Source organism: Scylla paramamosain, chromosome 10 (genome assembly GCF_035594125.1).
Source record: "Scylla paramamosain isolate STU-SP2022 chromosome 10, ASM3559412v1, whole genome shotgun sequence".
NCBI lineage: Eukaryota > Metazoa > Arthropoda > Malacostraca > Decapoda > Portunidae > Scylla > Scylla paramamosain.
Window position 1 is genome coordinate 2633088 of NC_087160.1, and position 23434 is coordinate 2656521.

General features: G+C 38.6%; 2 protein-coding genes across 8 annotated transcripts; both read right to left on the minus strand.

Moving 5' to 3' along the window:
• Positions 1 to 1659: 1659 nt before the first annotated feature.
• Positions 1660 to 8243, minus strand: LOC135104079 (5' exonuclease Apollo-like). 3 transcript variants are annotated; one of them, XM_064010999.1, is made up of 7 exons: positions 8047 to 8242; positions 7426 to 7510; positions 5307 to 5426; positions 4881 to 5019; positions 4330 to 4519; positions 3120 to 3318; positions 1660 to 2829 (listed from the first exon to the last, which is right to left on the minus strand). In XM_064010999.1, exons 2-7 carry the CDS (start codon positions 7492 to 7494, stop codon positions 1750 to 1752), a joined length of 1797 nt encoding a protein of 598 aa, XP_063867069.1. In that variant the 5' UTR covers positions 7495 to 7510; positions 8047 to 8242; the 3' UTR covers positions 1660 to 1749. The 3 variants fall into 3 exon arrangements, with proteins under 3 accessions (XP_063867069.1, XP_063867070.1, XP_063867071.1); XM_064011000.1 differs by lacking the exon at positions 8047 to 8242 and adding an exon at positions 7850 to 7898; XM_064011001.1 differs by lacking the exon at positions 7426 to 7510 and having other exon boundaries at positions 8047 to 8243.
• Positions 8244 to 11105: 2862 nt separating this feature from the next.
• Positions 11106 to 23300, minus strand: LOC135104083 (probable tubulin polyglutamylase ttll-15). Of its 5 annotated transcripts, none has more exons than XM_064011009.1 (6): positions 23018 to 23299; positions 20099 to 20231; positions 13835 to 14031; positions 12695 to 13271; positions 12396 to 12564; positions 11106 to 11968 (listed from the first exon to the last, which is right to left on the minus strand). In XM_064011009.1, the coding sequence occupies exons 3-6, from the start codon at positions 14001 to 14003 to the stop codon at positions 11333 to 11335; spliced, it is 1551 nt and encodes a 516-aa protein (XP_063867079.1). In that variant the 5' UTR covers positions 14004 to 14031; positions 20099 to 20231; positions 23018 to 23299; the 3' UTR covers positions 11106 to 11332. The 5 variants fall into 5 exon arrangements, with proteins under 5 accessions (XP_063867079.1, XP_063867078.1, XP_063867080.1 ...); XM_064011008.1 differs by having other exon boundaries at positions 20099 to 20271; XM_064011010.1 differs by lacking the exon at positions 20099 to 20231 and having other exon boundaries at positions 23018 to 23300.
• Positions 23301 to 23434: the final 134 nt, after the last annotated feature.

The following is a 23434-nucleotide window of genomic DNA, read 5'->3' on the forward strand; positions in this document are numbered from 1 at the left end:
TTCTTAGATGTTAGCAGAAATTATATTTATCATGAGACTCTCTTTCATATAATTTAATCCGCTTTACATAAATCCATTTTCTGTAATTTCTTAGGAGGCAATGAAATAGAAAACGGAGAAGGATGTTCTTCTTACTACATTAATCATCTTCCTGAATCAACCCTCATAAATTTTTTTTTTTTCTTTTTACTTATATTACATGTGTCTTGGCGACTCTTTTGGTTGAGGCCACGTGCTGGAGTAAATCTGCTTTGTGACGCCGCGGGGCAGAGAGCAAACTGAAACTTATCTGAAGTACCGCGCCATCCTTATAGAAAATTAAAAACTTATGCAAATTTCATATGACTACTTCAGACATTGTCATGATGCACTTGAACTATCAGGCCTCCAGGCATCAAATGACCGGGAGGAAATTGCCACCGAGATAAAGGATTAGATGTTAATCCATTCACAATCGATCAAGGTTTAATGTTCTTGTGTTGAAAAATTTCACTCGTATGAAAATTATAGCCATACTGAGGAATGTACCCGACTAAGGTTTGGCTCATTATCTTTCACCTACTAGGAGTGCAAAGATAATGTATACCCAGCAGCGACCCCTCTTCAGTTAAAAACTGCTGCATGTCAGGCCAGAGGTGGTCGCTGAGCAGGATTTACTACATCTCATTTTTAGAGAAGAGCGTGATCCAATATCCAAATTCAAACTGACCATGAAAAACGGGCCAGCAGGGATCCGCGTTGTGGTTACAGATGTAGAATCTGGCCGCCGACGGCTTCTCATGGCAAAGTATTTATGCCGTCTTCAGACCAATTTCTCAGTGTCTCTATGAAGTATATCCAGGAATGCCATACATAGGTGGTCCATGCACACAAGGCACCACACACGGTATGGTGTAATATGTTATAACCGGACATGGATTGCCATACGTGTTCTCTAACACAAGTTAGTGGTCACTCAGTGTGTTGTATGTTTTGTTATAAGGATCCCTGCTCTTTGCTGGAAAACACCAAATTTATTCTAAAGATACCTCCAGATGCTAGGAGTTGCAGGATCCTTTCTGTGATCGCTGTTGGAACTGATTCTTACATGTGCAAAAATGGCATGAATCACGCAACAAAACCATAAGGAAATCTCTCGCATTATGAGAGAGAGAGAGAGAGAGAGAGAGAGAGAGAGAGAGAGAGAGAGAGATTGTAAATGGAATGTGAGCCTTTAGAGTTGTCTAACATTAGAATCCTTACATTTTAATTAATCATCGTGCCAAGTTGGGTTTCTGATTCAAGACATACTTTCAATTCCATTAGTTACCAAGCAATTTTTTGATGCTGAACCTTATAAAAAAAATATATAATTCAAATATAAATTATACACACATACAAAACTGTACAGGTTTCTTATTAGCAATCACATTTGTACTTGATATATGTCTAAGGCACATCCTCTCTTATGCCCAAATAGACGAATTTATTACCTATACTCCTGCTCCAACAATGTTATATTTGAAAAAAAAAAAAAAAAAAAAAAAAAAAAAAAAAAAAAAAAAAAAAAAAAGCTTGCAACCAAGTACTATGTACACATATCTTCAAAAGAAAATAAATGTCTCAAAAACCGAGATAACCCTTTTTGTCCTCTTCTTTTTTGGGTGGAGATAACTGGCATTTTTTTGCAGCACAGTTTTTATTAACTTTTTATTTTCATAGTAACTAAGGTAAAATCTGAATATCATTCTGGATACATAAAAGGATAATTTATAAAACAAAATCAAGACAAGAAAGAGAATCCAAAATTAAATTTGCATTTTTCAACATACATCTCAATTCCTCCCCTGAGCTACAGGTTCTGAGAGAATTCATCTCTTCATTCTTTATTTTTATGAAATCAATAGTTTCTCTCAGCAAGGCATCTCTTCTCATGGTTAAAACATTTTGTGGTTTCTTTTTTCTTTTCAAATCTATTTCCACTTCATTTGATGGAACTTTTTCTTGTAACTCTATTGAAAGTGACCTGGCTGATGATGTGTGTTCTCTTGGTTGTTGTTTGCTCCTGTAATTTTTTCTTTTGCTTGCAAAATTTCTTGAGTTGGTAGGTTGGTCTTCTTCATTTACCATTCTGGCACTTTTATGAGAATCAGTAAAGTGCATTGGTGTACTTCTTTTCAAATTACTTTCATTCAGTACATGCTCACTATGTAATTCATTTCCAATGACACTGTGTGAAGGGTATCTTACACCAGACTTCATTGACCTTGGAGAGTCCCTAAAATCTGCTCGCCTGGGAGAATGAAAGTCTGATCTACCACTTCCCAGAGTAGTAAATGATGTTGGTGTAACTGATGGGGTCCTAGACAAAGATGGCGAAGAGCAAGAGCCAGAAGAAAAGACCACTCCTCGAACTTTACTACGCCTGGGCGACAACCCATGACGCAGGACACACCGGCGTGGCCGAGCCTGGAGTAGTCTTGGGGCTTTCCTATCCATTAATTTGATCACATCTTCTGGAATTATAACTGGATCAGGTGGAGGTGTGGAGAGCAGATGTCTATACACTGTCATGTCAGCTTTTATGTTTTGGTCGGGAGCAGACTGATCAGCCCACCATCCAGATTTTGAGAAGTACTTCACTATTGGGAATATCTGATGAGGGGCCAACTGTGACACCATTTCCATCAGTTCTGAATAAGATGAGTGATCACTGTATGGTACAACATGCATGCCAGTGCTTGCCTGTGAGCTATAAGGTCCATTTTTCCAACCTGAATAAAGAGCTGATGGAATGATGCTGATTGTCTGATATTTCTCATTCCATTTTTTATGTGAAGATACCTGCATCTGTTGAGAAAAGATATCAATGTTGTATAATATCTGCAAGATACATATTATCTTGAAAGAGACTGCTCATCATTATATGATTAAATATTCTTATTGACTTTTTTTCATAAAATTACAGATGTCATATGCCAATATGAGCTATAATAACAAAAGATAAAAAAAAAAAAAAAAAAAAAAAAAAAAAAAAAAATGAAGTAAAGAAAAAAAAACACCTTCAGTATCTCTTCTGCAGCAAAGATGGGTTGATGACAATGACATGTATCCAGACAAGTTAAATTAGAATGACTTGCCTGTTTCATGGGAACAGTGTGAATCCGTGACTGCTGAGGGTCAGTGGTGAAGACATCAAAGCAGCCAAGCAACTGAAGCTGCACATATTTCTCTTGACTGACAAGAATTCTCTCGCCGTATCTTTTGGCAATGTCTTCAAGCAGTTTCTCCCGTCCTAGAGTGTTTATGCCAATCTTTATTTCGTGATCTGGATACATGCTGTAAAAAGAAAACAAACAAAAATAAAATATTGAAATATTGAGTCAAACCAAAATACTAGTAAGAGCATCTACATAAACAGATAAATAAATAAATATACAGTAGTGCCTTAATAATTTATTTATTTCTTCTTCAAAATTTAAGAGTTATTTCTAAAAGATAGAAAATTTCAGTAAACAACAGTACTGTACAAAATATTCATTGGTTTACTATTGAAAAATTGGCTTCTCTTTATACACACACTTCATCCAAACATCTTTGGCATCAAATGCTTTTATTCTTCATCCATATCACCTCTACAACTTTCTTATTTCCAAGAAAACATGTGGACAGTTCCTCTTTGAGATCTCTTTGCCTTATAAACCTCATCTTACATTCCTCCAATTTCTCTGTAAGCTTTGTTGTATACTATTTTTTTTTCTTTTTCTTTCCCTGACATAAACATTTCCATTCATTATACTGTGGAGCTTCTTTTCCTGCCACCACTAACTTTCTTTGCACCACATGTACTTCATGCTACTGGGGAATGTTCCCAAAAACATCTTTCTTTACTTATCTCTCACTGTAACTTGCAACCTTACCCACTTCCCTCATCCATTTAAGATCTTTTGTGGTGCCTATTTTGTTTTTTATTCTAAATATCTGATTTTCATTTCCTCTGAATTATGTTTTCATTAATCTATGAAATATTTTAACTTTCACAACTACCAAACAGTGGTCAGAGTACAGAAGTTATACAATAATTACATAAAAAAGTGGTCATTTACGAGTACATCATGTTCACACCAAGAATTATATGCACCAAGTATACTGCTTCCACTAGAAGATAGTACACTCACACATTCTTCCCTATCCTAATATAAGCTTAACTAAGAATACCTATGGAGGATATAAGATTTTCCCAAAATAAGTTAATTACATTATAGATCATTTAAACCTTGCCAAAAAAGAAAATGGTGACACAAAATATCTGAACTAGAAAAAGCAATATACAAGTTCAGTGAATCATACTCAATTATCTTGAAGATCTGTTGCTTGGCTTCTTCTCTAGAAGGAAACTGGCAATAAGGCGCAGAGTAGGTGTTGTCCAGGTACAGTACATCCAAGGCACGTTGCTGCACCACATCCCGCAGCACTGGGTCTTCCAGCATCTCAGGGTCCCACCTCATGTCCCCACAGTACAGGATGTTCCCAAAGTAGCCTGAAGATGCCACCAACATTAACCTCATTAGTTGGAAACTCTCATGTTCTCTACTGACCACAAGATGAAGGACCAATATTCAAGTACAACTGTCACACCAATCACTGAATCTTTTGACTGCTTTAGTATCAAAGATTAAAACAGAAATAAAGTATCAGTTCACATACAATAAAACTTCACTGACTTGTGCTTCAGTAATTTGCAGCTCAGGATAATTTATAGAAGATTTATTAGAAAATGTAACTTGTAAAAACTTCATTGCCTTCAACAGATGTCTACAGATATGAAATAAAATCAAATTGCAAAACAGTGTAACTTGTCACCGCAAGAACCAAACCATGAAAAGCATAACAATTCTCACCCTGAAAGAGGAACATGACTGCCCCAGGAACATGGTTGGCATCAATGACTGTGACAGTGATGGTGTTGTTGCTTCCTTCGTCCAAGGGAATCAAGAAGCTATGTCCAACCTCTAACTCATGTACTACACTGTCTGGCAGCTGGAGGAATAAAAAGAGCCAATAAACCATCAACATTATAATCAGGGGGAAAATCTAAATGCTGAAACCAATATCAATATGTAATTTTATATTTGACCATAAAGATTAGAAAAATATGTATGTGCGTGCAAGTTTAATAGTGAACGCGGTCTCTACATAAATAAATAAAAAAAGTCATAAAGAATATGGCTCTCATGTGTCTTCGTATGAAAAGACATAAAAAGACGGTGCATTCTTAACAAGTACAAATACCTAAATACAAATCTAACCTCATCCTTCACTTTTACCTTGAATTTATTTTTAAGTAGGAGAGCAGTGATGGGGGAAGTGTAGAGAGGGAGCCGCCATGAAGATGTCAGCCCTTCAATGTGATCGCTGTGAAGGTGAGTGAGGAAGAACAGACGTACCTGGAGAGAGAGAGAGAGAGAGAGAGAGAGAGAGAGAGAGAGAGAGAGAGAGAGAGAGAGAGAGAGAGAGAGAGAGAGAGAGAGAGAGAGAGAGAGAGAGAGAGAGAGAGAGAGAGAGAGAGAGAGAGAGAGAGAGAGAGAGAGAGAGAAGATGCCATGAAATCCAATGCATATATCTGAGAAGTATATTGTGCTATTTTATAAATAATCATACTAGAAATTCTCTTAAAACTTAAAATGCTCTCCAAATTACCTAAATTATACTCCCTGGAGTTGAAACTGTCACTTACAACCATCTAGATCAGGATGGTCCAACTACGGGCCCGCGAGCCACAAGTGGCCTGCCGGTTGATTGTTTGTGGCTCGCGACCGATTATATTATACATTTAATTTGTACACAAAAAACACTGTCGAAGTTTGTGTCTGTATATTAAATACTACTAGGAACTAAGAATATATATATATATATATATATATATATATATATATATATATATATATATATATACATGGCCCTCCATGTAACCGTTTAGTGCTGTAGTGGCCCGAGATGTCGAAGAAGCTGAACTACCCTGATCTAGATTGTTAAGTTACACTGTATCTTTTCTACTGCCACATGTTTTCATTACTGTAATGATTCCCTAGTAAAAGATTTAACCCTGCTGCTTTCATTGTCAATATGCATTATTTTATGCTTTTATTCACTGACCCCATACAAACCCAGTGCAAGATAATAGTCTTCCTCAGTGAGTAAGGAGTGATGCCATATACCTCGCCATGCTGCCTTAGTTTAATGAATTAAACTGTATTGTAATCATCTAAGTACTGTATTTTTGTTATTCCTACTGAGTACACTATAAATCTCTTGTCTCGCATTTGTTAAACTTACAAACTTATATTGGTTCATCATGTACACTATATTATAAAAATGATATTATCTCCTTTTACTCTTAGGTATACTATCGCTCCCTTAATGTCAACCTCATACCTATTTCTTCATTGTTTGTATTATCATTATTATTATTATTATTGTTACCACTTTTATTACTATCATTATTATTATTATTATTATTATTATTATTAATTTTATTATTATAGCTATCATTAATAATAATATTATTATTAGTATGATTGCTATTATTATTATTATTATTATTATTATTATTATTATTATTATTATTATTATTACTATTAATGTTATTATTATAGTTATTGTTATTACTGACACTTATGTTGTTGCTAATTTTTAATCTTTATTATTTCTAGACTATCATAATTATTATTGACTTTATAACTATTATTGTCACATAATAATTGTAAAAATAATAACAATACTAGTTACTATTGGTAATATTTTGTCATTATTATTATTTTTCTTATTATTATTGCTATTATTATTATTATTATTATTATTATTATTATTATTATTATTATTATCATTATTACTATTATTATTATTAGGTATTATTATTATAGCTGTTTTTCTTTTCTTGATTTTGCCCAAAAAGCTTAGCTTTAGAAAGGGATGCTACAGATGTAAATAACTGTTAACTTAGATTTAGTATATAATATTGTACAACTGTAAGTAATGAATAAATGTTCAAATGTTCAAATGTTAGGGATCTTGGCATGGCTGTCAGTGGGGCTCCTCGGTTACACAGCCACAACTCTTTGGCTTATATCTTATACTTAATGTCTGATGGATGAACAGAGGATGTGCTCAAACTGTCTCTACCCAGCAAGGGATTTGAACTGAGGACCTCCCACTTGCTTATGCATGCTAGCTATGGCTAGCATGCATAAACACCAAAAGCTATTACACCACCTTGCCTTGTAATTATGAGCAGATTACTACCACTAACTATTCAAGAAGATATTTGAACCAATTTCTCTCTCTCTCTCTCTCTCTCTCTCTCTCTCTCTCTCTCTCTCTCTCTCTCTCTCTCTCTTTTTTTTTTACTGCAAATAAAAATTTATGATATGTGATACTTTTTCATACCTGTGGAGCTTTTGTCGGCTTCCAAAAATCTACTGCAATAGGTGTTGCATCAATCACACAGCCAGCCATTGTGCATTATCTTAGTCTGTAAAGAGTGAACAGAATGAATAAACTGTTTGCAGCAATAACAAGAAACATAAATACTAACAGAATAAACAATGGCAATGGCACAATAAATGCATAAAGTACTGTGCTGTCTATTTTTCAGCTGCCTTGGTTCCAGAGCTTTACTTGAATAACATTTTACTGGACCACATAACAATTAATCAGCACACTTCAGACCTGATACCTAACAAACCTCGTAAGTCACTGTAAACGGCCACTGGGCTTGCGAGTCCATAAGTTTGCTAGAATGGTATGGTACAGTGTATTTACTAATCCTAACAAGTGTGCCCCTTGGGCACAAACCCTATGGAATACTGACTTTACCAAGGAGTCTTGCCTCAGCATGTCTCATAACAGCCACAAGAATTATCACTGTTATTAACTCAAACACACACACAAAAAAAAAAAAAAAAAAAAATCATAATAAACGAAAGATTCGTTGATCGTTTTAACGAGGTTTCAGGCCCTGACAACCATCCATGGATACTGCCAGTGAATTTACAATTTGTTACTCACCAGGCCGAAACGGTGAATATTTACCGTCGACACCCACTAAGTAATGAAGCAATTCGAATATATATTTGAAGAAAATGCCATATCCCACACCAAGTGCACACCACCCGCGTTACGTCTTATCTTCGTCGCCACAGGAGCGTAATAGCGCCGTGTTGTTTTGTAAACGCAACACACTCCCCAGTCCCCACAGTTGCCAGAGGCCTCTGAATCTCTTTCTCTTTCTCTCTCTCTCTCTCTCTCTCTCTCTCTCTCTCTCTCTCTCTCTCTCCAAAGGCTACGAGGATGTAGAATCCTTGCTAAACTATCACTAATCATGAAAACACTTAAAAAACTCAGACAACTTCCATATATATATATATATATATATATATATATATATATATATATATATATATATATATATATATATATATATATATATATATATATATATATATATATATGAAAGCTTTTATAACAACTGCCGACAAACTCCCGCTGCCCAGCTGTAGCGCTCTTTGTATTGTGAAAGGCGGGAAGTCGAATAACGCGTAGCGTTATATTTCTTGCACGAAAGGCTGGTGGAGCACAAAGGAGTATGGGGGTGTTTTGTAATGGTGTAACATCACTATCAAACAGCCAATCACAGGCGAGGCCACACCATAAATATGATTCGTCCCACCTGTTGCCGCCGACACTGCCCAGGCCTTGAGGGTATCCGACGCAGTGCTGCGGGACACAGAATACAGATTTCCATCTTACGCCCCCTTCCCCCCACATGAATCACCACCGATTCCAATTCGGCTACCCTTCGACCCAAAGCGCTGCTTCTTTCACTCGTCCGTCAAGAGGCTTTGGAAGAAATTGCCACTGCCTTGAACCCTTAGGCTCATGTGTATTTCACTAAGAGATCTGTCGGGAACAATGCAGCCTTTGTCTGTTGTGAGGATATGGTGGCATACACTCTCAGACCTTGCATCTGCCTTCCAGGCAGGCAGACCTAGTCGCCCTCCTCGTTCTCCAGCATGCACAACTACAAACACCCCATAGAAGCAGCTCACATTTTCACGACTCCCTCATACTAAGGCAACAACACCCTGTCAACAATCAGCAACTCTTGCCAAGCATTCGCCATCACCTTTCTACCCTAAATAAAGCTGGAACAACGGTGACATGCCACTGGGTCCCAGGCCACGTGGGTGTTCCAAGGAATGAAAAGGCTGACTCAACAGCAAAGGCAGCTGGGACAAGACCGTCCATTACCTTTGATGTAATTCACAATGCCTCCTATTCAAAGTGAGATCGATAGGGCAGCCATATCCACAACACATCGAGTGGTCGAGGATGCTGTTGAAGAGAACTCCCGAGTCCTGATCTGCCATCTGGTACGCGGCTACAAGGGGAAAAAAGGTCGGATTTTCCCACAAGAGTGCAGATATATGATTCAGGCTGGGATATCTCTGCAAAAGAATCCATATTTGAAATTGATTCAGAACCTTGTCCTCACTGCCTTCTCACGCCTCCCGCATTAATTACCCCACTACCTCTTTCACTGGTCTGCAATCGGATTATGGCATGGAATGTTACTGATAAACGGTAGAGACGGGAAAAAAAAAATCGTTAGGAGCCTTGTGTAGTAGGAACGCTGCCATACCCACTCCTTAACATACAAAACTTCAAACTCTCACGCTAAACCCATCAAATGAGCTGAATTCACTGACTGTTTCCCCATAACCTCTCATGGAGATAAACAAACAACTTGTTTTTCTCATTCTTAGTTCTACCTAGCGAGAAGAGAAGGGCGTAAGAGACCTCTTGACGCTCCTCACCCCCAACCCCCCACCACGCCCCAGCCTCTTGGCCTACCCACGCTAGGGTGATGGCAAACAAAATGAAAAAAGTGAATAAGAAATAAATAAAAAGAAAAGAATAAAAAGAGAAGCCTCACCTCTACTAGCGAAAAGCCTCACCACCGGCAATGAAGGAGTCTCTCACCGACAGACGTGGTTGTGTGAGCAATGTGTTGCTCTCTCATTGTACAAATGGTGATGCAGTGTGTGCATGTGTGTTGCTCTGTCTTTCATTGGCCAGTCCTTCAGGCTGTGACAGCTGTATACAATGAGTCTAATCTTTATATTTTTCTTTTAAAAGTTATAGAATTGCTATTTTCTTCCTGTAAATATTTTATACTATCCTATATCCAGAGTGAGGCTTGCAGGCTCTGAGGAAGGACCTGGAGGAGGAGGAGGTGGTCGGGAGAGGAGAAAGAGAGGGAAGTATGGTTAGTGGCGTAGTGTTCCGTCTTATTCATTATGCTCGCCGAACCTCTAGACCCCCTGTGAGTAGTAGTGGTGGTGGTGCCGGAAACTTGGCTCATGAGCAAAATAGGATGGTTTACTTATTGTGGCTGTTTGCTATGATCATTTCAAGAAGCATACATAAACACTGATGTATGTGTCAGCATCAGTGGGCAGTATAAGTTACAGCCTGTTTTATTAACACCAAATTAAATACATGCTCATTCTTAATCTAAAATTTAGGATGGAAATAAACACATAAATTTTATATCATGTACAATGTTTTTCACTGTTAGACGACATGTATTACTTTCTATAAAAAAAAAAAAAAAAAAAAAAAAAAAAAAAAAAAAAAAAAAAAAAAAAAAAAAAAAAAATCATTATTTCAATATCTATATAAAGTGATTAACCAATAAAAATATTTATTATAAAAATCTATAATTGGTTCTGAGGAACTCTGATAATTATTTCATTAAGGCACTTGCACAGCTTGCACTGGTGTGCCTGGTAAACCATGCCTCAACTTGCTCCACCACCAGCCCAGTGGTAACACTTAGTCAACACACCTCTAAAAGCACCAAAGATTACAGCTGGTCCTAACACTCACAGGGTTTTCTTAGATTTGAGGCAAGTTGAAAAAACCACTTTCCCACTGGTTGCTTGCATTGTGAGTTCTGAACATGACTTAATTTGTGATAATGTACAATGTTGCAAGATTAAGAAAACATAATAATATCTATAAATGGAATAGAGTAGTAGGGGAAGGTGGCTAAAAACAGTAAGCTGACTGAAAGATCTAAAATATTTTTAACATATTACAAATACTATATTACATGTGTTGAAACAGTCAACTTTCAGCAAAAAAAGTAATAACAATGACTTTAAAAATACCTATTACTTTAAGAGTTTGTGGGAGTTATTCAAAATTTATGATTTTTCATTATTATACTCCTTAACTGCATTCCCCATGCTGGTAAGCATGGCTTCTATTGTACACTAGCAGGACGGCACTAAGAGCAAAATGAGGGGTCATTGAGGCACATGCCACGGAACCACTCTGTCATGAGGGTGTTTTCTGGTGTGAGTGTCTCCATGTCGGCAGCACTGTGGGCCTTATCGAGTGGGACAGGTTGGGGAACCACACGGCGACATCCACCTCTTCGCTGATGTTCCAGATAGGCCTGTAGAAAGTTTGCTTTCTGATCTTCTGAAAGACATGGTAAACACAGCTGGCACTCAATTTTGCTGCATGCACTAGATCCACTTTTACAATTGACGGAACAGTGATCAGCAAACACTACAACATCTTTGACAGCTGCTTGCATCTCGTCTTCATCAATGGAGCGTGTGGCAAGGCTGGGTGAGTGCACAGCTCGACCAATACCTACCAAAGACAGCAGATTATACACCACCTGTTCGTACAACAGACGATTCTGCTTGAAGTGAGCTGATGAAAGGTTGGGAGACATGTTTGCTTCCATAAGGTGTACTTTGAGGTCATCATCAATCACAAAATCAAATCGCATCATTTCAAAAAAGTTTTTGGAGCTTGGATAGTAAGATGTGGCCTGGACAAGTGCAGGCTCCTTGTCATAAAACACACTGCGGATGGCACTCCGGACTGAGTCCCACACCAAGTTGGGGTTCTGTAAATTCACAAATACAGTCTTACAGACAAAGGAGCATGAGAAAATTCTCTGAACACATACATTTATAAATCTATTATATATACCATAGCCAGTGAAAAAATCTATGATATCAGAGATATCATGATGCAAATTACATGTGGATTGATGGATTGGACACAGAATGGAAGAGCAAGGGATAATCGAGAGCTGGTTACAGGATGGATGTAAGAATGTACACAGTGTACCTTCTTAGTAGTATAATTCATATCCATACTACACAGGATATATCTAGACTGAATGTTTCTAAATATTAGACAAATTTAATTCTGAGATTAGATGGATTAGCTGATTCTGTTAAAGGAAACTTCTAGGTCTGATAATCAAGATGCAATAATGTCACATTGTACAACTATTTCTCATTAATGATATGTACAAGATTACAAACCTTATCCTGAGCTCTGAGCCAGGCATCAAAGGAACCCTTCATGCCAAAGCCAAAGTCATTGTAGTAGGGGCCAAGAGAGGGAACCTTCCATGTTGGCAGGTAGTCATCCCCGACCACATACTTGTCCTGCACTTCAGGATCAAATGGATGGTACTTGTCGGGACAAAACCTGGAGGACAAGGCTATGTAATATCCAGACTTAGGAAAATCACTGGTTACATACAAACTTCAGCTTAGTTTTCACAAGTAACTTTATGGAAAAACAATAACAAATATTTTCGCCCATAAATTTAACTAACCTGAAGAGAACATCTCCCTCAAAGATGTACACTCTGAGTGGTTCTATGGAAGTGACAATGGTGTACACTCCAATGTCAAACTTGTACCCATCCACCAACAAGGGGTTGTGCACAAACTCCTGCACAAAAGACCCCTCAGCTCCTAGGTCAAGGGCATCCAGTTTTTCAATCTTTATTCCTCGATGGTTGTTAGACTTTTGCACAAACATCATTTCTGGATTCTTCTTGGCATGAGCAAGGAGTTCTGCTTTCTCTGCTGGCATCCTGAAAGCTCGTGGTATGTGTGGCAAGCCTGAAACGGCCAAGTTAACTTTGTTGGTTATGAAGCCTGACCCCGGGAAGTGGTTCACCCTCTGGTGGGGCTTCAGCTTCATCATGGTCTGCTTCAGCTCCCGGAAAGGATAGTTGTGGGACCAGAGGAAATCCCAGTCTTCCCTGTCCTCAGCCAAGTCATAGCCCAGTCTGTGCAGGACATTGGTGACATGGGTGAGGTAGCCAGAGCCTTTGTTGTTGCCTCTCACCCAGGCCACGGGGCGGGCATAGTGGTTTTCACCCAAAGCCTCTGCTGCAGCCACACCTGTAAGATGGCTATGTATGTAAGTGCTGTTCAAGTACTATGCTGTACTGTACATAGGTACAAAAGATGACATACATACCAGATAGGTATACCTATTGAATGGCGTCCAAGTACACAGTATGTAAATATGTAAAAGCTGTGAATAAATCTGAATCCAAAGGCTTTATTCCAGCTAAAGTGAAGTCCAGTACTATGTTGTACTGCACGGAAAAAAAAAAAAAAAAAGTTTAGTTACTGAATCCCACCAAAGGGTTACAAACTAAAACCTCACACCTCCTGTATATGCCAAACATATTCTTTGCAAATGTACATTATTACTGAATCAAGATGGTTTCATCTGATGGTGTCTTGTGTAATCTGATCAATGACCTGCTAATACAAAATATTTTTTCTTATCTTGAATGTTTTTTTTTTTTTTTATTCATCTATTTATTTTTACTATATCATGGTGAACATTACAATAACAAGGGGAAGATCTGTTGTCACACACTAGACCAAGAAGCTTAGGGCTCAGGACTCAGGGAGTGAACACATACATACCATCAGTGCATCATATAACTCACCCTCAGCGTGTGTGTGAGCAGTGGCTCTCTGTTCCTTCGTGAGGCGATGCAGTTCATAGACATTGAGAGCAGTGAGGAGAACACCAAACACCAACACTAATATCACAGCTGTGAAGAACTTCATTTGCCGCTTTGACATGTAGGGCGGCGACCTTGAACCTGCCTTCATGCCCACCGATGCTTACATGTTGGGCCACCTGGGAATCATAGTGTGTTTAATTACTACACTTACAAGACTGCTGCTGACTGAAGACCATTAACCCTTTGAATGCTAATGACAATGGGTGTATAGAAAGTGGAATGAAAAATAATTATAACACGACAGGAAGTGGAGGAGGAAGAAGAATGTCACAGAAGAAAAAGAAGAAACAAAAGAAAAACAGACATTAATCAATGAAAAAAAAAAAAAAAACTCATAAAACCATGAGCTGACAAACAAAGTACTCGTATGTAGAAGAAAAGTATGCAGAGCGCGTGAAGGGGTGAGCACCGCGAGGGTTATGATGCAATGATAGGAGGAGGATTAGGTCACGTGAACTATACCTACCTGTTGATACATCAGCCCAGCCTAGTCTGCTTGGATTGTGATATGTAGTACCTGTTGTGTAGCCGACCTTTTGCTCTCTCTCTCTCTCTCTCTCTCTCTCTCTCTCTCTCTCTCTCTCTCTCATGTATATTTTTTTAAGTCGACTAATTAACATACGAACATTCACAAGAAAATAAATAAACAAATACACATAAAAAAAAAAAAAACGAGAAAACAATGCTACACCAAACACAAAAGTTTCACATTATTAAATACTAAAAAGAAAAAAAAAAAAAAGTGAAGTAGGAGAAAGCTAACAGCGGCAACGTGACGAAATGTTTGCAAGTACACCTAGTAGTAAGAAGCAACTGTAACTGAGTAAGTAGAGAGTAGTGTGGTGGAGAAAAACAAACCGTTAAGCAGCCACCAAGCAGTAGTAATAGTGACTCGTGATGCTTCTTCCCCCGCCCACCCAGCGCCGCCCATCAGTCATCATTACTACTACCGTCACTTTCTCCCCGTCAGGCTACTGTAGACTCCCCGCGGTGATGCTTGGCGCTCAGACCCATCACTGAGGTACTCGATCCTTACAACAACAGTGACAGCAGAGAGAGAGAGAGAGAGAGAGAGAGAGAGAGAGAGAGAGAGAGAGAGAGAGAGAGAGAGAGAGAGAGAGAGAGAGAGAGAGAGAGAGAGATTAATAATGAATGCACTAAACGAATGACATAATATCTAATAGAATATTAACAACAACAAACTGACCAGAATAGACAACAACAATAAAAATGCTTTCACGGAATTTACCAATAATGCTAAATGAACGAAAAAAAAAAATGATCGATTGACTTAAGTTAGACCGCAACTGAGCTTAGGAAGAAGAAGAAGAAGAAGAAGAAGAAGAAGAAGAAGAAGAAGAAGAAGAAGAAGAAGAAGAAGAAGAAGAAGAAGAAGAAGAAGAAGAAGAAGGAGGAGGAGGAGGAGGAGGAGGAGGAGGAGGAGGAGGAGGAGGAGGAGGAGGAGGAGGAGGAGGAGGAGGAGGAAGCAAGAAAAAAATAATAAATAAAATAATAATGGCTGCGCTCTGATTGCGAACTTGCGAGGTTGAATAAAATGTCAATGTTAACAGGGCGTCTCTGAGCCAAAGCAGGTCACGATTACATGAACTTTGGTACGATGTTGTCAAATGAGCGTGTCTCAATCATGAATCTCAATGCAATACAATTAGTGCTAAAGACTGAAGTAAATACTATACCACACAACTAACTACACTCTTTCGTCACCACGCTCTTGAGTTATAGAAGACAAAAACATTCCAAATACTATCAACTTATCTGTCTATCTACCAGCAGGCCGGCAATCTCACACGGGTAACCTGGAGAAAACATCACACACACACACACACACACACACACACACACACACACACACATCATTCACACTCTTTAGCCCCATCAGCGGCTGGTGGAAAGGGATAGTCTCATGGACCACTCTACTACACCACAGGCATAGCACAGCTGGCCACATACTTCCATATAGCAAAGCCAGATAGCATACACTACGTAGTTTACCCTTTAAAAGAAAATAGACTGTAGGTTTCCTCCGGTTAAACTGGACAAACCCCCCATGCTGCATATCTATCTTTTGAGTGTCGAAAGTAATAATTACAGCGTAATACTATTAAGCTGTTTTGAGGCACACAGACACACGGGCATGCTTGTCTATCCCTGACATGGTGTCCTCCAATGGTACTGAGGTTACTCGTCATATCCCATCGCAGTGCAGGAAGTGAAGTGTCTGGTCCAGTACACAGATAGAAAAGTATTGTCCTTCGGCCATGATGTGCTGTCATGTGAGGAAGCCGTGCGGATAGATCACACACACGCACCTGTTCCGCAGTATAGTGATCTCTCTCTCTCTCTCTCTCTCTCTCTCTCTCTCTCTCTCTCTCTCTCTCTCTCTCTCTCTCTCTCTCTCACCATTAGTACTGTAGTATGTAAGGAAATATGTGTTTAAGAGTACAACATTAGTACTTCAACTATTTATACACACAAATGAAAATAAAAAAAAATACAAGACATGATTTGATGTGAACCACATTAATGTTGAGAGAGAGAGAGAGAGAGAGAGAGAGAGAGAGAGAGAGAGAGAGAGAGAGAGAGAGAGAGAGAGAGAGAGAGAGAGAGAGAGAGAGAGAGAGAGAGTAGGGTCACTGAAAGGAAGTCTATAATCATATGCTGCATGTAATGATTTCGCCAATTTGGGATGAGGAATGAAAATGGTTTGCTTTCCCCGCCCAAAACCCTAATTTTCTCAGCACGGAAAGGACTAGTTGGGCAGGCGACGGTGGGACCAGTCGAGAGTAGGAACATTTCATCTATTTATCTTTATTATTTTATATCTCAGAGCGATGTGATCCATTTTTTTTCCTCCATTCATCACTGCCTATGTGGTCGAGAGCAATGCGGCACTAATTGCACGAACACGCCTCCACCATATGCTTTGCCAATCGTGTCTGGGCCTGAAGCTACGGTTTGGACTTTTACAAGGCCCATTTTCTACACTGAGATGACTATGACAGTTGGGTTTTCAGGGATTTTTTTCCCCTATTCATCATGAAAAATCCTAATTAAACTATCACTAAGATCATGAAAACACTCTTGAGAACCACATGCAGTGACTTAAATGTAATCCGGATAAGACATCAATAGGTTTGAGGATGGTTCTTGAGGCTGGTTAAAATATAACGGGTCAGTATTCTTCTAATCACTCTGAGTTTTCGTCAATGCTATAAAGATTATTTGCAAGGTTATCATAGGTATTTTCCTTATTAGTGCTGCAGAAACCCTGTTAAATTATCATTAGAATCTCAACAATATCATTGAAATCCTGAGCAGCTGCTGAATCGAGTTAAAAAATGGTTGTGATATTAAGGAAACGTTTGAGAATACGAAAGATGTAGCCGCGTAGCGCAATGTTTGGAGCACTCCTCCCAACTGAGAAGATATAACTCCAAGTTATATCATCGGGCAGTAATAGACAGGTGGGCACCAAGGAAGCTAGAGAATCTTGAGCTTCTTTGGTGGGCTCTAGTCTTTCTCCTCATGTCTTGCCTGTGGCACCTAAGCCCTGAGGAAACAGTACATACCTCGCGTGTCAGGTGTAGTGCGTTGCATCCCCGAGAGATGCGCCTTTCCTGTACGCCTGTGTTCATACGCTCAACCCATTCATTGCTACTGACTTTTTCCGAATTTCATGTAGTCACTAGTTATTAATAGGAAAACAACTAATAAAGTAGTGGAATCTCTTCATAGCAAAATATATGATCAAAGAACATTAGAAAATAAGGGAAGGTGCAAGAAGCCATCAAACCTACACGTGACTGTCCCTGAAAAAAAAAAAAAAAAAAAAAAAAATCCATCCATCATGCAGATTTATAAACCTGTCTAATCTTCTTTTAAAGCCCCCCCCCCAAATGACTTAATACTAACAACCTGATTAATGAGTATTCCACTTATCTACCACTATATCGAGAACCAATTCTTTCCTACCGCTTCAAAACTAAGTTCATCAACCTTGAACGCATTATTTCTCCATCGTAAACTTAAAACAATCCTCTGGTGATATCCAGAATGTAATCAAACTGTTCCTTCCTGTAAGTGCCGTTAGCCTGGGTCTTGAACCTCATGGGTGTAGGTACTCGTGCACCTGCCTGACCGGTCGGTCCTCCTGACAGCTGGGGTGAGGGTGGCTGACCGCAACTCGTGTTTTGCTCGCATGCGTCTTGTGAGTCTCTCTGGTCCCTATGTATTTGACAACTGAACTGTGTTCGGACTTAACTGCAGTGTAATAACCCACTTCAAACAATACATAAATAATAGAGTAATAATAACAACTGTGGCGTTGGGTATTGTTAGTGGAGATCTTGACAGGTCTTACCCCGCCTCTCCTCCTCACCATGAAATAGAAAAACTTGCCTTCGGGGTGAAAAGACTCACGCTTCTCTCACTCTGACACACTGCGACGACAATAAATTATATATGAAAGTGAAATATACACGATCACAGTAAAATAGGAATGGTTCTGTTCCCTAAGACTGAGACACGGGCGTGAATCTGTAAATCTAAATGCTGAAATACACTTCACACCATTTCACATCGTGATATGCAATGCAACAAGACAAATGCCTCAATGATTTTCACACCTACACAGCCACGATGTCCGAATACTGCCGGTAAGCTTGAATTGATCGACAGACCTCTTTCTGGCAGCTTAACATTACAATCCCAAAGAAACACATACTAACCGAACATCAGAGCGTCATAGGGAGACAAGGCGAGGATCTAGTGGACAAGAGGCAAACTTCAGGCACCATAGCAAGGACTGATCTCTAGGGCTTGGGACACTACTCCTTCTCACACCAAGCTAAGGATGTTACTGACGGGCGAGCACCAAACAGCGTTGCCAGATTGTTTTGGCCATATTATCGTACTGCACAGGTTGGAATTATTGTACTTCTGGTAAAATCATCGTACATATGTAATTATTCCAAATATTAGGCAAAACTGCCACTTTCCAAATACAGCAGAATTTAGGTTTTATATATATATATATATATATATATATATATATATATATATATATATATATATATATATATATATATATATATATATATATATATATATATATATATATATATATATATATATATATACTCGTATATATATATATATATATATATATATATATATATATATATATATATATATATATATATATATATATATATATATATATATATATATATATATATATATATATATATCTTTTGTGTCTCTGTATGTCTGTCTGTCTGTCTGTCTATCTGTGTCTGACAGTCTTTACAACCTTTGATAATAATAACTAAAAATAATAATAATAATAATAATAATAATAATAATAATAATAATAATAACAGTAATAATAATAATATTAGTGATAATAATTGTAATCTTGATAATGTTTGACAGTAATAAAAAGAATTATTTGTAATTGCGAGTTTTATTGATTACATAACATACTGAGAGAGAGAGAGAGAGAGAGAGAGAGAGAGAGAGAGAGAGAGAGAGAGAGAGAGAGAGAGAGAGAGAGAGAGAGAGAGAAATACAACAAATTTTCACACACACAAAAAAAAATATTACTTTTTTATTTATAAGTGTAAATAGAAATACATTAGTACTACTTCTACTACTACTACTTTCAGGACACACATATATACTAGAGAATAAGAAGAGGTGAAGAAAATGGTGAACAAATTGTGAAAATATTGTGAAAAAATGAAAAAATGCTGAAAGAAATTAAGGGAAATTATGAAAAAATGGTGGAAAAAATAACGAAGTGAAAAAAATGAGAAAAAATGAAGTGAAGAAATAATAAAAAAAAAAAAAGGTTGTTGTAAGAGGTACACCCTCACAAACACTGCCACACCCTCCCAAACACTGCCACAGCCTCCCAAACATTGCTACATCTTCCCAAACATTGCTATACCCTCCCAAACACTGCTACACCCTCCCAAACACTGCCACACCCTCCAAAACATTGCTACACCTTCCCAAACACTGTCACATTCTCCCAGACACTGCCACACCCTCCCAAACACTACCACACCCTCACAAACACTGCTACATCCCCTGAAACACTACCACAACCTCCCAAACACTGCCACACCCTCCCAAAGACCCCAAAACACCCAAACACACCTTAAACTTTTGCTACGTTCCTTCTTGACCATCGACAAACAGACATACACAGCACTGCCAAGACGTCTGCATATGTTCTATTCCCTACACCCGCTCACTGGGGGAGGCGGCGCAGGTGAGGGCTGACAGCGCACTGCAAACATGTCCTTTTAAATCCTCCTCCCCATCTCTCACTGCAAGATTAGGTTGGGTTAGGTTAAGTTAGGTAAAGGTTAGGTGAGGCTAAGTTAGGGATGATTTAACAGAGCATAATAAAGAAAGAAAGATGAAGAAAAGGAAGGAAAAGAGAATGAAATTAAATAATAAATTAATTAGGTGTTTTATTTACTTTTAATTAATGACTATAACCTTTTAAGAATATTTGAGTGAATTCAAAACAAGAAAACTGAAAATTAAAGAAAAAAATCTGCATCTCTCTCTCTCTCTCTCTCTCTCTCTCTCTCTCTCTCTAAGGGAACAAAAATTTTATAAACACAATAACAACAACAACTACTACTACTACTACTACTCACCCTGGAGTATGCTGGGGTGTGGCGTGAGGCAGGTAGACTGAGTTGATTTAATGTTTTTTTGTCGTTTTTTTTTATTGTTTGTTATGTGCTTATGTGTAATTTATATTTTATCACCATCTGTACACTAAAAGACAGAGCAACACACACACACACACACACACACACACACACACACACACACACACACACACACACTCCATCACCATATGTGTAATGAAAGAAAGGGCAACTCTCTCTCTCACACACACACACACACATACACACACACACACACTTCATCACCATCTGTACAACGAAAGATAAGGCAACACACACACACACCCACCCACACACTGCATAAGCATATGTACAACGAAAGACAAGGCAACACACACACACACACACACACACACACACACACACACACACACACACACACACACACACACTGCATAAGCATATGTACAACGAAAGACAAGGCAACACACACACACACACACACACACACACACACACACACACACACACACACACACACACACACTGCATAAGCATATGTACAACGAAAGACAAGGCAACACACACACACACACACACACACACTGCATAAGCATATGTACAACCAAAGACAAGGCAACACACACACACACACACACACACACACACACACACTGCATAAGCATATGTACAACCAAAGACAAGGCAACACACACACACACACACACACACACACACACACACACACTGCATAAGCATATGTACAACGAAAGACAAGGCAACACACACACACACACACACACTGCATAAGCATATGTACAACGAAAGACAAAGCAACACACACACACACACACACACACACACACACACAAACACTGCATAAGCATCTGTACAACGAAAGACAAGGCAACACACACACACACACACACACACACACACACACACACACACACACTGCATCACCATCTGTACAACGAAAGATAAGGCAACACACACACACACACACACACACACACACACACACACACACACACACACACTGCATCACCATCTGTACAAAGAAAGATAAGGCAACACACACACACACACACAGCATAACAAAACAATCTGTACAACGAAAGACAAAGCAACACACACTGCATCACCATCTGTACAACGAAAAATAAGGCAACACACACACACACACACACACACACACACACACACACCTTGAAATACCTTGAAAAAAAAAAAAAACACTGAATATTTACTGGGAGGGACTGGAAGGGAGTTAGGGATGGTACCACTCTGATAACGTCACGGCTGGTGGGGGCTTGTGACGTCACGGCTGGGGGGTTGATGACGTCACAGCCACCGTTATTTACGTACGTACGTATTTCATTTTGAAAATGACCCCTCTAAGAAACGCAGCTAGACAGGAATGCTTTATAAATTCAGACTTGCCACACATTTTAACTAATGCCACAAATAACAACACATTTCAAAACGCAGTAGTATTAAAGATATTTAAAAAGAAGTATCTGGAAACTGTTTGAACCTTCACCATATTTAAAATCGTTCAAATGTCCACCCATTCTGGCTTAAACATAACGGAAAACACTTTAAAAAATCTGAACTATTTTCTAAAACCATTTAAAGTGAGCTACAAGCACAAGTAAAAAATCTACAAAAAAAAAAATTCAATATTATTGGAAGATGAACATGAATAAAAACAAGTGTAGGGAGCACGCATTTCACTGAGCGGGATGGCAACACACTTAAAAAAACACCAACTATTTTTTAAAACCAATAAGAACCTAGTACAGGCTGAAATGAAAAATTTAGTTTTGGGACCGTAAAAAAATACACCGAAAACGGCCCTCTTATTTACACAAAAACAACGCCAAAATCACCACTTTTCACGCAACACACGCGCTCAAATAACTTAAAAAAAAAACAAAATATTTTTACAAACCATAAAATCTTAGCTACAAGCCGAAATAAAATACTTAGGAAATAAAAAAAATAATATTGGAACCGGAGGGGGCTGGGGAGCCTTATCCAAGATGGCGGTGGGGGGCCAGTGGAGGGGACGACCAACCCTTCTCACTCATTTAAACCCTCGCCAAACTTAAACTAAGTAATGGCAGGTATATCTAACGAGCGGATATTAAAGCTTGGTCATGTGGCTCCGCTTTGCGACAGTATTGGTTTAAAACACTCACAGATAAGATAGATAATGGCTGGTAAATAGAGACGACCCAGATTGTTTACATTTTCATTAAGTTAAATTTTACGGTTTTTAGCAACGAGACGAGGCTGACACAGGGATATATTGTGCTGGAGGTTAGGTGAGATGCGTTAAAATGAGTTAAAACCGTGGATTGTTCAGTTATTCATTAAAAAGTTACGTTAAGTTACCTAAATTTATTCTAACACTTCCTGACCTTACCTTGCCTGTGATGGTGATCTATCTTCCTGCCTCCTCGTCACTATGGCTGGCTGTCTAGCACCTTCTCACAGCCAAACTTTTCTTTATTTTGCTTGTTTTCACCCACTGCTGCCTTCGGGTGTCCACTGCTAGAGCCCACACCTTCCTCATTACCAACTAAAGGTTTAACTCATGGGTAAGCCTTGGCAGCCACTGTGTAGGCATGGTTACACACACACACACACACACAAAAAAAAAAAAAAAAAAACAAATTCTGTCAGGCTGGAAGTTGAAATAGACGCATACTAACACCACTCATAGACGCGACACACTGACTTGTCGGGCAGCAGCACGCAGCAGCCGAGCAACACAAGGGAGAAGGTGGCGGAGATGCCAGTTCACGCTATCATAGTAATAATTTATCAATTGCCTGTGATC

What these genes read in the sequence shown, in the direction of transcription:
- LOC135104079 (XM_064010999.1), bottom strand. Translation starts at nt 7,494, where the DNA reads ATGGCTGGCTGTGTGATTGATGCAACACCTATTGCAGTAGATTTTTGG. An exon ending in TACTTAAAAATAAATTCAAG is followed by an intron (nt 5,020 to 5,306) that starts GTAAAAGTGAAG and finishes TTATTCCTCCAG; the next exon opens with CTGCCAGACAGTGTAGTACA. An exon ending in AGTCATGTTCCTCTTTCAGG is followed by an intron (nt 4,520 to 4,880) that starts GTGAGAATTGTT and finishes TGGCATCTTCAG; the next exon opens with GCTACTTTGGGAACATCCTG.
- LOC135104083 (XM_064011010.1), bottom strand. Translation starts at nt 14,003, where the DNA reads ATGAAGGCAGGTTCAAGGTCGCCGCCCTACATGTCAAAGCGGCAAATG. An exon ending in TGCTCACACACACGCTGAGG is followed by an intron (nt 13,272 to 13,834) that starts GTGAGTTATATG and finishes GCCATCTTACAG; the next exon opens with GTGTGGCTGCAGCAGAGGCT. An exon ending in GGCTCAGAGCTCAGGATAAG is followed by an intron (nt 11,969 to 12,395) that starts GTTTGTAATCTT and finishes GTGAATTTACAG; the next exon opens with AACCCCAACTTGGTGTGGGA.